The following is a 13,862-nucleotide window of genomic DNA, read 5'->3' as shown; positions in this document are numbered from 1 at the left end:
TTGTTAGAGATTATAGTTGATGTAAACATGTCAATTCTGAGATCTGAATATACAAAACTGTCTTTGGGTAACTGGTAGAGATGTGTACAGAATTCATTCTTACCGTTTCTTTTGTGTCTTCCAAAAGTGTGCCCTCCTCACATGAAACTCAGCTCCACATGAAAGCCTGCTTTCATGTGGAGCTGTAATTCCATGCGTGCACGCTTCTTCTCTTTCTCCTCCTCCCTCCCTTCTTCCCTTGCATGCACAATGCGCCACATCCATTCATGGGAGTCGTGGCCGGGCAGCCACACATCCGGACCTCATTATCAGGTCCGGATGTGTGGCTTCCCTCCTTTCTGGGCGTGTGTGTGTTGTGTAGGGCGTGCACGCACTGATGAGCATACGTGCTTTCCAGGCCCGCCTGCGTCCCACCACACACACACTCTATTTCCAGGGAGAGTGTGTGTGTTGTGTAGGGCGTGCACGCACTGATGAGCATGCGTGCTTTCCAGGCTTGCCTGCGTCCCGCCACACACACACTCTATTTCCAGGGAGAGTGTGTGTGTTGTGTAGGGCGTGCACGCACTGATGAGCATGCGTGCTTTCCAGGCCTGCCTGCGTCCCACCACACACACACTCTATTTCCAGGGAGAGTGTGTGTGTTGTGTAGGGTGTGCACGCACTGATGAGCATGCGTGCTTTCCAGGCCTGCCTGCGTCCCGCCACACACACACTCTATTTCCAGGGAGAGTGTGTGTGTTGTGTAGGGCGTGCACGCACTGATGAGCATGCGTGCTTTCCAGGCCTGCCTGCGTCCCGCCACACACACACTCTATTTCCAGGGAGAGTGTGCGTGTTGTGTAGGGCGTGCACGCACTGATGAGCATGCATGCTTTCCAGGCCTGCCTGCGTCCCGCCACACACACACTCTATTTCCAGGGAGAGTGTGTGTGTTGTGTAGGGCGTGCACGCACTGATGAGCATGCATGCTTTCCAGGCCTGCCTGCGTCCCGCCACACACATACTCTATTTCCAGGGAGTGTGTGTGTGTTGTGTAGGGCCTGCACACACTGATGAGCATGCATGCTTTCCAGGCCTGCCTGCGTCCCGCCACACACACACTCTATTTCCAGGGAGAGTGTGTGTGTTGTGTAGGGCGTGCACGCACTGATGAGCATGCGTGCTTTCCAGGCCTGCCTATGCCCCACCAAACACACTCTCTTTCCATGGAAAGTATGTGTGTTCTGTGGGGTGTATAGGCACTGACGAGAGTGTATCCTTTCCAGGTCTTCCTGTGCCTGGCCACACACACTCTCTTTTTCCATGGAGAGTATGGGTGTTGTGTGGGGTGTATAGGCACTTCCTCTCTGTGCCCTGCCACACACACATTCTATTTCCAGGGAGAGTGTGTGTGTTGCGTAGAGTGTGCATGCACTGACGAGCATGCACACTTTCCAGGCCTGTCTATGCTCGGCCACACACACACTCTTTTTCCATGGGTAGTATGTGTATTGTGTGGGGTGTATAGGCACTGATGAGTGTGCATGCTTTCCAGGCCTATCTGATCCCTCGGTGACGCAGTGGGTCAGAGCACTGAGATGCTGAACTTGCTGACCGAAAGGTTGCAGGTTTGAATCCGGGGAGTGGCATGAGCTCCCGCTGTTAGCCCCAGCTTCTGCCAACCTAGCAATTCGAAAACATGCAAATGTGAGTAGATCAATAGGGAAGGTAACAGCTCTCCATGCAGTAATGCTGGCCACATGGTCTTGGAGGTGTCTATGGACATCACTGGCTCTTTGGCTTAGAAATGGAGATGAACACCAACCACCAAAGTCAGACACGACTAGACTTAATGTCAGGGGAAAACCTTTACCTACCTTTACCTAAATATATATTATTAAGCAAGCGCTAATACATTGTGACAGTTCTAGAAACTAGTTCTCAGAGTGTAATCTTGGTTTTTTTATGAATCCTGTTTTCAAACGTTTGTTTTTCCTTTCCTCCTCCTTTTGAAAACCCTTTGGGCAAAAGCAGACAGGAACAAATGAAAATTGCAAATAAGCCGTTAGATCATCTGAACGCAAGCGAGCGGGACGGTTCGAGCGACGATCTGGAGAATAAAGATGAGAAAGATCTTAAGCGGTTGATTATTCAACTGAGAGCCGAACTCAAAGAGCTTGCCCAAGTAAATAAATCCCAGGAGCGGCAACTTGAATTGCAGTCCACTGTGGCTGAAAAAGAAGGGCTTGATCCCAAACCTGGGCCGCAGATTAATACGGAGGCGGAAGCGTCAAAAGTGGAAGTGAAAGACACGGCTACACAAACAGCGGTGGCGGAAGGGAGCGTCGGGAGGCTAAAACATGAAGGTGGAATCGCAAGCTGGGACGATAAAGCGAAATCTTCCCGATTGAACGAAGAACGGCGGCAGAAGAGAGTCTCAACGAAGAGCAAGCAGCCGGAGAAGCCCCTGCGTTTGAGTAAAACGAACAAAGTGAGTTGACTTACGATGCTCAAGCTCATGTTTGGGAAGATGAGTTGGGTTTTTGCATATATTTTTTGGTGGTGGTGGTGGGAGGGGGGCCCAAGATATTTAAGAGACTTATACATAGCAGGGGTATCGTGTCAGAAGCAAATTGAGAGTATAGTTGTAATGTATTTAAAACACAAAATTAAAAACTTGGCATTATCCTAAACGTCCTTTGACCACTTGGAGTGCCTCTGGTCTCGCTGTAAGAAGGTCCTCCATTGTGCATGTGGCAGGGCTCAAACTGCATTGTAGTAAGCGGTTTGTGGTTTGAGCTTCTCCTCACTCACATGTCGTGGACTCCACTTGTGGTCTCATTTCTTAAGGTTGGCTCTGCATCTCGTGCCAGAGCGCAGCCTGTTCAACGCCTTCCAAGTTGTCCTGTGTGCCCAGGAGGGAGTCTCTCATTTGGTATCAGCCACTGATTGATATTCTGGTTTTCACCTGCCACTTTTGGACTCTTGCTTGCTGTGGCGTTCCTTCAAGTATCTCTGTAGATCTTAGGAAACTATTTCTTGATTTAAAGTGTTGGTGTGCTGGCTGATATCCGAGTAGATAATGGGCCTGAGATATCACTGCCTTGGTCCTTTCATTACAGGCTGCTACTTCTTGGTTGATTTCAGGTGGTGCAATACCAGCTAAACAGTATAATTTCTCCAGTGGTGTAGGGCGTAGACATCCCGTGATAATGCGGAATGTCCCATTAAGAGCCATAGCCACTGGTTTAATATGGTGAGATGTGTCCCACACTGGGCATAGGTATTCAGCAGCGGAGTAGCAAAGTGCAAAGGCAGATGTCTTCACTGTGTCTGGTTGTGATCCTCAGGATGTACTAATGAGCTTCTGTATATTATTTTCATTGCCCACTTTTTACTTAATAGTCAAGCAGTGTCTGGTTGTGATCCCCAGGCTATGCCAGTCCGCTTTCGTATGATATCATTTCTAGCACCCACTTTTTGCTTGATATTCAAGCAGTGCTTCTTATAAGTCAGAGCATGGTCTAGAAAAGTGGTTCTCAACTTGGGGTCCCCAGATGTTTTTGGCCTTCAACTCCCAGAAATCTTAACAGCTGGTAAACTGGCTGGGATTTCTGGGAGTTGTAGGCCAAAAACATCTGGGGACCCCAGGTTGAGAACCACTGGTTTAGAATGACTCCCAGGTATTTGGGTGTGTTGCAATGCTCCAGTGGGGTTCCTTTCTAGGTAATCCTCAGAGCTCGAGATGCTTGTCTGGTCTTAAGGTGAAAAGCAGACGTCTGCATTTTAGATGGATTAGGAATCAGCTGGTTTTCCCTGTATTTATTTATCGTGTCAGGAGCAAGCCAAACAGTTGTATTGCATTTTTTAACAAACAAACAAACAAACAAACAAAACACAAAGTTTGCAAGCTTGGTAGTTGATTAAATGTCCTTTGACCAGTAGCTGGCCACTTGGAGTGCCTCCATTGTACATGTAGCAGGGCTCAGGTTGCATCGCAGCAGATGGTCTGTAGTTTGCTCTTCTCCACACCCGCATATCGTGGATTCCACTTTGTAGCCCCATTTCTGAAGATTGGCTCTGCATCTCGTGGTGCCAGAGTGCCTTCCAAGTCGCCCAGTTTTCTGTGTGCCCAGGGAGGAGTCTCTCATTTGGTATCAGGCATTGATTGAGGTTCTGGGTTTGAGCCTGCCACTTTTGGACTCTCACTTGCTGAGGTGTTCCAGCAAGTGTCTCTGTAGATCTTAGAAAACTATTTCTTGATTTAAGTCGTTGATGTACTGGCTGATACCCAAATAGGGGATGAGCTGGAGATGTCACTGCCTTGGTTTTCCCTGTAATAGGCAGAAAGAGCACCTAAAACTTCAGAGAGCTTCTGTTCAACCAATAACAATTCTTTATTGATTAGTCAATTTTGACCATATCAAAACATTCAAAACATACAAAACATACAAAACATACATGCTTGCCCATACATACAGTAAAACCATATATGAATACAAGGCATCCCGTCCTACTGGCCTGTCAAATCACTCCTAAATGATTGTGCAACTACAAGATAAAAAAATTAAAAGATTAAAATTGATTAATACCTTAAAGTAGGGTTTGGGCAGGGGCGTGGGTAGGTAAAACTAGTGGCATGTCCATATTAAGTTTTTAAGTTTGAATTTTGTTGATGGCAGCAAGGTCACCTCTCTCTGCTTCCATCTTCTCGCAGATGGCCAGTGCTTTTTGCGTATAAATGGTCAATTTTAAAATAGAGATTTTATCTGAACCCTGTAGGAGGATGTGCAATTTCTCCTTATTCTCTAAATAAGTATGATTCTCCAGCAGAGGCTCTAGGTCAGTGGTTCTCAACCTACCTAATGTTGCGACCCCTTAATACAGTTCCTTATGTTGTGGTGACCCCCAACCATAACATTATTTTTGTTGCTACTTAATAACTATAATTTCACTACTGTTATGAATCGTAATGTAAATATCTGAGATGCAGGATGGATTTTCATTCACTGGACCAAATTTGGCACAAATACCCGATACGCCCAAATTTGAATACTGGTGGGGTTGGAGGAGATTGATGTTGTCATTTGGGAGTTGTAGTTGCTGGGATTTATAGTTCACCTACAATCAAAGAGCTTTCTGAACTCCACCAACGATGGAATTGAATCAGACCTGGCCACACAGAAATCCCATGACCAACAGAAAATGCTAGAACGGCTTGGTGGGCATTGACCTTGAGTTTGGTAGTTGTAGTTCACCTAAATCCAGAGAGCTCTGTGGACTCAAACAATGATCAATCTGGACCAAACTTGGCATGAACACTCAACATGTCCGAATGTGGACTCTGGTGGAGTTTGGGGAAAATAGACCTTGACTTTTGGGAGTTGTAGTTGCTGGGATTTATAGTTCACCTACAACCAAAGAGCGTTCTGAACCCCACCAATGATAGAATTAGGCCAAACTTCCCACACAGAACCCCCATGACCAACATAAATATTGTATATTCTGATGGTCTTCGGGGACCCCTCTGACACCCCCTCACGACCCTTCCAGGGGTCCCGACCCCCAGGTTGAGAAACACTGCACTAGGTAGTAAGACCGGACCCTATTGTAGTAGGGACATTTTAAGAAAAAACATTCTGAGTCCTCCACTTCTGCATCTACCTCATGGCACCCACAGGTTCTCCTCATGTAGGAAATATTCTGATGTCGTCCCAGTCTATTCAACCATTTCAAAGCTCCCTGCTTGAGCGGTGATGGCATGATCGTCAGCATAGATGAAACTCTCTGTCCCTTCTGGCAGTGGCTGGACATATGTGTAAATGTTAAACATTGATGGAGGAAGCACACTCCCTGGAGGTAGGCCGTTCCTCTGTTTTCCCCATCTTCTTCTCTGGCTCTGGAACTCGACAAAAAAGCTCCTGTTTTGTATCAGATTTCGTGGAGGTATGCGTTGTCCTCCACCAGCAGGTGGATCTTACTTTGCCCCATAAAGAGAATGTTTACATTCATTGGCTTTACATTGCTTCTGGATTCATAGCTGTCATTCTTCCTGATTAGGCCTAATAAGCTACTGATAGACTGGGCTCCATGAATATGTTTTTAACTTGCTTTTTAAAAAATCCCTACTACGGTAAGTCGCTCTCACAACACTTGGCGACAATTTCGTAAGTTAATGATGCTTTGCATGAAGAGCAGCTTCCTTTTCTTTTTACCCGTATGCAAACTTTGCAGGGTTTCTGGGAGGATAAAATTGGATAAGAATGACTCCTTTTAAAATCTATAGAAATCTAATTTGTTAAGCCTACTTTTCAAAGCCTCGCCGCGACAATGGCGAAGATTTTTATGACAATCGGAGCCGTATCTCCCAGGGGCCTTCTTGAAGGTTTCTCTTTCTTGCTCTCCGAGGTTGTGTTGCATCTCATTGGCGGAAAGAGGAAAACCAAATATTCAGAGAGACTTGCTTTTGACATGAAAGCGGTGGCCAAAACGTTCCTTAAATGAGACTCATATTCGTTGATTCCATTTCTTTTCTGAGCAACAAATTCTTTTTCCTCCCTATAGAATCCGTCTACAAAACCAGCACAATGACATTGTGTTAGGTTTTTGACTACCCTATATACTCGAGTATAAGCCAACCCAAATATAAGCCGAGGCATCCCATTTTACTTGAAAATACTTGCAAAACGTATTGACTTGAGTATAAGCTGAGGGTGGGAAATGCAGCAGCTACTAGTAAATTATAGATAGCAATAAATTACATTAATTAAGGTATCAGTAGATTAAATGTTTTTGCATATTTACTGTATTTCAAAGAGAAACAGTAAACTAGCTCTGTAAGTGGAAAAGGAGGGTCAAGAAAAACAGTATGGGATCAACAATAACTTAATAATAATAATAATAATAATAATAATAATAATAATAGAACATCATTTGTCTCCCACCCTAACTCCCCATAAAGACTCAGGCCGGCTTCCAACATAGTAACAGGAAAGCATTCAATGCGTATAGAAACAATGCAGAGCTAGATATAGATCTATAATTACACGAGGGTTGAATGAAAAGTAATGCTTCCACCTTTGTAACTCCTCAACAGATGGCAGTACTGTTATGAGGCAGGTACTGGCTTGTTCAATAGACTCTCCTCTACAGTTCCATTTTGGCAGGAAGGCTTAGCATTGAACAGTTGTGTTGTTAAAGTGCGAAGTATGGAACCCTGTGCAGACGGTCGATCAATGCGACTTAAACAATATGCAGTCATTGAATTCTTGACAGTAGAAGGTGTCACCTCAACATCTTTAAACTTTCTCACCCAACGACGCACAGTAGTCACATCAACACAATCACCATAAACAGCTTGCGTTCTCTGATGAATCTCCTTTGGGGTGACACCTCCAACATACCTGGAGGACCACTAAGGTCAAACACCACTAAGGAGTCCAGCATTAGGCAGCTCATGTGAAGTAGAACAGTGGTTACGAAAAGGGAGTCTTCCAGATATTTTGGATTCCAACTCCCAACTGCCTCAGTCAACTTGGTCAACAGAGAGGAATTTTGGGATCTGAAGTTCAAAACCTCTAGAGCGGTAGTTCTCAACCTGTGGGTCCCAGGTGTTTTGGCCTAAAACTCCCAGAATTCAATTTACCAACTATTCAAAGAAACATTTCAAAACTCTGCTAGCTAAGCATATGTTTTTTGTGCAGTGGCATGTCTTTGTCCCTGGCAGTTCAAAGACATGGTTTATCAGTTTAACAACTGAGTTACCTGTGTGCAATTACATGAATGCTTGTGAACATCACGTGCAGTCATTGAATTCTTAAAAACAGAAGGTGTCACCTCAACATCTTTAAACTTACTCGCCCAACGATGCAAAGTACTCACGTCAACACAATCACAATAAACAGCTTGCATTCTCTGACTAATCTCCTTTGGGGTGACACCTTCTGCTGTCAAGAATTCAATGACTGCACATTGCTTAAGTCGCATTGACTGACCCTCTGAGCAGTGTTTCATACTTCGCACTTTAACAACACAACCATTCAATGCTAAGGCTTCCTGCCAAACTGGAACTGTAGAGGAGAGTCTACTGAACAAGCCAGCACCTGCCATCTGTTAAGGAGTTTTGAAGGTGGAGGCATTACTTTTCATTCAACCCTCGTATATACTGATGTTACCTATTCATTCAGCCCTGAAACATTTGCAAATCCTCTCTCTCTATATGTGCATTTTCCTCCTGCAATATTTGCAAGCCCTATATATCTGTGTCTATCTAGACCGTCATTTTGGATCCTGATCCTTTAATGGAGTCATAGAATTATAGAGTTGGAGGCCTCGTTGGCCATCCAGTCTAACCTCATTCTGCCAAGAAGCAGGAAAATTGCATTCAAAACATCCCCAACAGATGGCCATCCAGCCTCTGTTTAAAAGCCTCCAAAGAAGGAGCCTCCACCACTCTCCAGGGCAGAGAGTTCCACTGCTGAACAGCTCTCACAGTCAGGAAGTTCTTTGTAATTTTCAAGTGGAATCTCCTTTCTTGTAATTTGAAACCATTGTTCCATTGCCTCCTAGTCTCCTAGGCAGCAGAAAACAAGCTTGCTCCCTCCTCCTTACGACTTCCCCTCACTTCTTGATCCATGGCCTCCATCATGTTTCCTCTTTCCCAGCCTTCTCGTCTTTAGGCTAAACATGCCCAGCTCTTTCAGCGCTCCTCATAGGACTTGTTCTTCAAACCCTTGATCCTTTGAGTCGCCCTCCTCTGGACACATTCCAGCTTGTCAACATCTCCCTTCAATTGTGGTGCCCAGAATTGGACACAGTATTCCAGGTGTGGTCTAACCAAGGCAGAATAGAGCATGGGTAGCATGACTTTCCTGGATCTAGACACTATGCTCCTATTGATGCAGGCCAAAATCCCATTGGCTTTTTTTGCTGCCGCATCACATTGTTGGCTCATGTGTAACTTGTTGTCCACAAGGACTCCAAGATCTTTTTCGAGCCAGATTCCTTTGCAATATCAACTGTCCCATTTTGGCGTCATCTGGAAATAGGATCAGTATGCGTTCTTTTCCATCATCCAAGTCATTGATAAAAGAGGTTGAATAGCCTTCAAATGACTGAGGACTTGTCACTTCTTTCCAGGTTGAGGGGAAGCACCCATTTGGATTCAGCCATTCCCAATCCATCCTCTCACGCCAAGGTTTGTTTACACCTTTCTCTTGACTGTCGTGATCTTGGTTGTGTATCCTTAGAGCGATCTTTGCCCCTCGTTCAAGAAATCCCGCTTGCCTGTCCGACTGAAGCCCTCGAAGTCCTTGGGAAGCCTTTCCTCGGGTTCCTTCCCTCTGAAGCCAGACCTGCGCCTCCAGCATCGTATGTTCAACCTGGATGAGGATCTGAAAGGACAATGCACACAGCAGCCCCAGCCACTTCCAGAACTACACCCGAGTGAAGCAGAAAGCGGGACGCAAGATCTGGATCGAATGTTAGTTGGAGGTAAGCAATCAGGGATAGGGAAAAACACACAGATTGCGATTATGGGTGTATCTTTCATGCTGGGATGATGTGTGGTTCAATTTTTCTTTAGCCTTCACAAATGACTGCAGTCTGCAGAACTGGGTTAGATCATCTCCCTGAGATCCTACCTGAGCTCCCATCAAGACTGCAGGCTGCAAATATAAACAGACCGGCTCTTCAGTAAACTTTTTTCTATAATAGAACCCTTTAAAAATTCCTTTTTCTGGCAAAACCCTAACACTGTCCCTGATTTTCTCAAGGAACCCAGTTCCCCCTCAGTACTGGGAACTCACAAAGTCCTTCCTTCTTTCATCTACCCCTGTTGCCTGAGTGTTTTGTATCATTTAGTAGTTTTTGAACTAAAGAGAAAACATTTGTACTTTTATTTTGGTTCAAAATTTTTTGGATATAGCCACATACTCATACTTTGGTACAAGCAATTTTTGGGTTCTCTTGTAGCCTGGTGAGATTCTGAGGGTTCAGAAGATGAGGAAGCAGAGGCAGGGAGAGATTCAGAGGGCCCGGAGAGAAATGTTTTGGAATCTCCTGGCACTTCCCATGAGAACAGTGAAGGCGAGATTTTTCCCCACGAGAACCCGCCAGAGGTGCAGACTGAGGGAAATGAGGGAGACGAATGCTTGTCAAGGTCAAAGAGATTGGAGTTGAGACAAGGCCTGCAATGAAGGATTCACTTCTCCAAGCGACTTAAAGATAAGGAAAGGAGGTGCAAAAGAAACAACCTCATGGGAAGGATTTTGGCTTTTAAAAAGTGGTTCATGTTGGTATAATTTATTTATTTATTTACTTTATTTGTATACCGCACTCTCTCAGCCCGTAGGCGACTCAGTGCGGTTTACAACAGGTCAATATACAAAGTGCACAACATTAGCATTTAAAAACAGTAACTAAGGCAACTACATCAATATAACAATACATCAATATATCAATATAACGTCAATACATCCATATAACTAACCCATCACGTCTCAACAGTAAAGTCATAATCCGATTTCCTCGTCCATTATTCCAAGTTCCAAGATCAATCAGTTAATTGCACTGCTTAATTAAACGCCTGTTCAAAGAGCCAGGTCTTCACTCTTCTTCTGAACGCCAGCAGGGAGGGGGCTGATCTAATGTCTGCGGGAAGGGCGTTCCACAGCCAAGGGGCCACCACTGAGAAGGCCCTGTCTCTCGTCCCCGCCAGCCGTGCCTGTGAGGCTGGCGGGATCGAGACCAGGGCCTCCCCGGACGATCTTAATGTCCTAACTGGTTCATAGGGGGTGATGCGTTCGGACAGATAGATCGGGCCAGAACCGTTTAGGGCTTTAAAGGCTAAAGCCAGCACTTTGTGAGAGCAACACTGCATTCAGGTGCAGAGCTCTTGGTGTCATGGGCCTTGGAATTCATGTAACCAAGTTTTCAAGCTGTTCCTTCATTCTGGTCATGTGAGGCATAGTTTTGCCTACTTTGGATTTATGTACTTTGTCTTTGCGTATCTCAGTGGAATTGCTTTAGATGTTTTCTCTAAAGGGATTTTTGGAGTTTTGGCTTTTATGATCATAACTCTTTGAACTTGGATTCCATTTTTTCATATTGGCTTGCTTTTCATATATCCAGCTTTTATTATACTTTTCTTTCATAAATTCTTACATTGGATTATCTGGACAGTGTGTGGTTTGTAGTGAAAGGAGGCTTCAGGGCCATAGTGCAACAAATTCAACCTAAAACGATCAATGAAATAGTCTCCATTCCGGTGTAGCCTCCAACTTGCTCCTATATTTGTTTTTGTTGTAAGCCTAAGCTAAAAAGCCTGATTTACATTGATAGGTGGACATGAAGAGAAGTGTTGCTTGGATAGCCTTTCCAGCTACTAATGGCTATACATCTATCAGTCCTATACCATAACTATTCAGTGATCAAGATTCAAATTTTGTTTCTAAAACAGAAGTATGTTGAATTTCACTAAAAATTAGGACTTGACTTAACACAAGAACTTAGGCCTAGCTTCCCCTTGAAAGCCAGTGTTGTCTGAATTAACCTTAAGATAAGCAACTGGCTGTTAATAAGCACTTACGTAATCATGTCCTTTCTCACGAATTTTCTCTATCTCTTTCCCATGTAATCTCTCAGATCTACAGAGCTGGTTCTCTGTTCTAAACTGTAAACAAAAACTTTTGCTTATTTCTGTAACACCAGGTTATTTCCCCTGAGAGTTTTCCATTTAACTTAATTCTTGACTCGACCTCTTATCTAATGATGCTGTTTCTGGCTCCTGTGACTGACCTTGGAGCTCGGCACTGTTTGAGTCAGTTTCATTTCCCTGCCCTGAATCTTCAACACTTGGAAGCAGGCCTGAATCTGAATCACTTTGAACCCCAGGAAATCCCACAATCCCTTCTGAATCCATCAGCCCCTGGCTGAGCTACAACATACTGTATTTTTTATTTTTATTATTTGCAGTGTGTGAATTCAATCACACTAACACTCTCAATCTATCTGCCAGTGTCCCAACCCATGCCTGATATATATATACATTATATATAATATATACAGTGTTCCCTCCGTTCCAGGAGGGAACACTGTTTATAATATTATAAAACATTGTATTGTATTGTTTTATAATATTATAAAACAATACAATATAATAATAATACAATATAATAATTATATATTTCATATTACATGTAACGGTGGTGAAGTGGGTGAAACCATTGAGTTGCTAAACTTGTTGACCAAAAGGTTGCAGGTTTGAATTCAGGGAGTGGAGTGAGCTCCAGCTGTTAGCCCCAGCTTCTGCCAACCTAGCAGTTTAAAACATGCAAATGTGAGTAGATCAATAGGTACCCTTCTGGTGGGAAGGTAATGGTGCTCCATGCAGTCATGCTGGCCACATGACCTTGGAGGTGTCTACGGACAATGCTGGCTCTTCGGCTTAGAAATGGCGATGAATACCAACCCCCAGAGTCGGGGACAACTGGACTTAATGTCAGGGGAAAACCTTTACCTTACCTACATGTAATATTACTAATAATACAGGGTTAGTCAAAATGCATAGGCCAATAAGCCATTCAATTGAATGGCTTATTGGCCTATGCATTTTGACTAACCCTGTATTACAGTATAGAGGTATAATATAATATCATAATGTATAATACTAATATTGTGCTATGCTAAGAATATAATATATTGTATGTACATTTAACTTGTATAATATATTGTATGTACATATAACTTATATAATATATTGTATGTACATATAACTTGTAAGCCGCTCTGAGTCTCCTTCGGGGTGAGAAGGGCGGCATATAAATTTCGTAAATAAATAAATACACCCCCCACGATAACTGAAAAATTGTGATATAGGGACGCTATAGGGACAGTATACCTCCGCCCACTCCTCTTTCCCCCTCCTCTCTCTCTATCTTCCTCTCCTCTTTCCCCCTCCCTTCCTCCCTCCCTGCTTCCCCACTGGCATGGGGCTCTCACCCTGTCACCCGAGGAAGAGTGACCGGGAAGCAGCCCCGGTGGAATTTGCCTTGGCAGTGACCCTCTCCACCCCGGAGGAAAAAGTCCCGGCGGAAGCTGCCTTGGTGGCTCTCTCCGCACCCCGCACCGGCACCATCTCGACAAGGGGATTTATAGATCTGTGTGTATACGGTGTTCCCTCAGAACTTGTATGTCAAATTAAAATTTTTTGAAAAACCACAAAACAGCGAATCCGCAGAAAGCGAACCACAGAGTTGCGAGGGAACACTGTAAACATTTATTGGGGCTCCATGAGAAACTTTTGCTTCAAAAAGGGGCCCAGGCTGAAAAAGTTTGAGTACCCCTGCTCTACTTGTTTGAGGTCATTTTGGAATCTGGGCTATAACCATTGGCTATCCCTCTCCATTTGGTGTAAACTGTGATGCCACAATATATTTGCTTTTGGGGCCTGGCCAGAGGAGGAGGAAAAGGAAGAGGAAATGTCACCAGCTAAAGAGTGGCATGAGGAATCACTGCAGCGAACCACGAGTTAACAAAGACTCAATCCCTTGCACTCCCCTTTGTGTTATCTGGAATATGTCCTTGCGTGTAACAGCTGCATTTCTTCCAGCAGCGTGAGACATTAAATCCTTTTCCCTGTCCGCAGTGTTAAAATGATCTACTTTATCTGTCTCCGCGCAAACAAGTGTCTTCATAAAAATTTTTAGTGTTCTGCAACCATTTTATTTATTAGACGTATTCTCTTATGTACCACTTTATCCAAGAGGAAAGCGCATTGGGGGACCTGAGATAATGTGCATAATAAATAAGGTGTAGGCATTAACATTTTCTTTTCTTTCTCACACACACAAGTGTGTGTTGCTGCTGCAAAACAGCCAGGG

General features: G+C 44.2%; 1 protein-coding gene across 4 annotated transcripts in view; it reads left to right on the top strand.

Moving 5' to 3' along the window:
* Positions 1-13,862, top strand: part of CDK5RAP2 (CDK5 regulatory subunit associated protein 2) — a 144,606-nt gene that overhangs the window by 72,205 nt on the left and 58,539 nt on the right. For 3 of the 4 annotated variants that reach the window (XM_067471894.1, XM_067471895.1, XM_060757314.2), the window contains exons 21-22: positions 2,014-2,473; positions 9,231-9,474. In XM_067471894.1, coding sequence (XP_067327995.1) covers positions 2,014-2,473; positions 9,231-9,474 — 704 coding nt within the window. The remainder of the gene's footprint in view (positions 1-2,013; positions 2,474-9,230; positions 9,475-13,862) is intronic. The other variant, XM_067471893.1, reaches the window with a different exon arrangement.

The sequence above is a fragment of the Anolis sagrei genome, chromosome 11 (assembly GCF_037176765.1).
Source record: "Anolis sagrei isolate rAnoSag1 chromosome 11, rAnoSag1.mat, whole genome shotgun sequence".
In the NCBI taxonomy this organism is placed as follows: Eukaryota; Metazoa; Chordata; class Lepidosauria; order Squamata; family Dactyloidae; genus Anolis; species Anolis sagrei.
The sequence above is the reverse complement of the archived record's forward strand: the minus strand, read 5'-3'. Positions and strand labels throughout refer to the sequence as shown.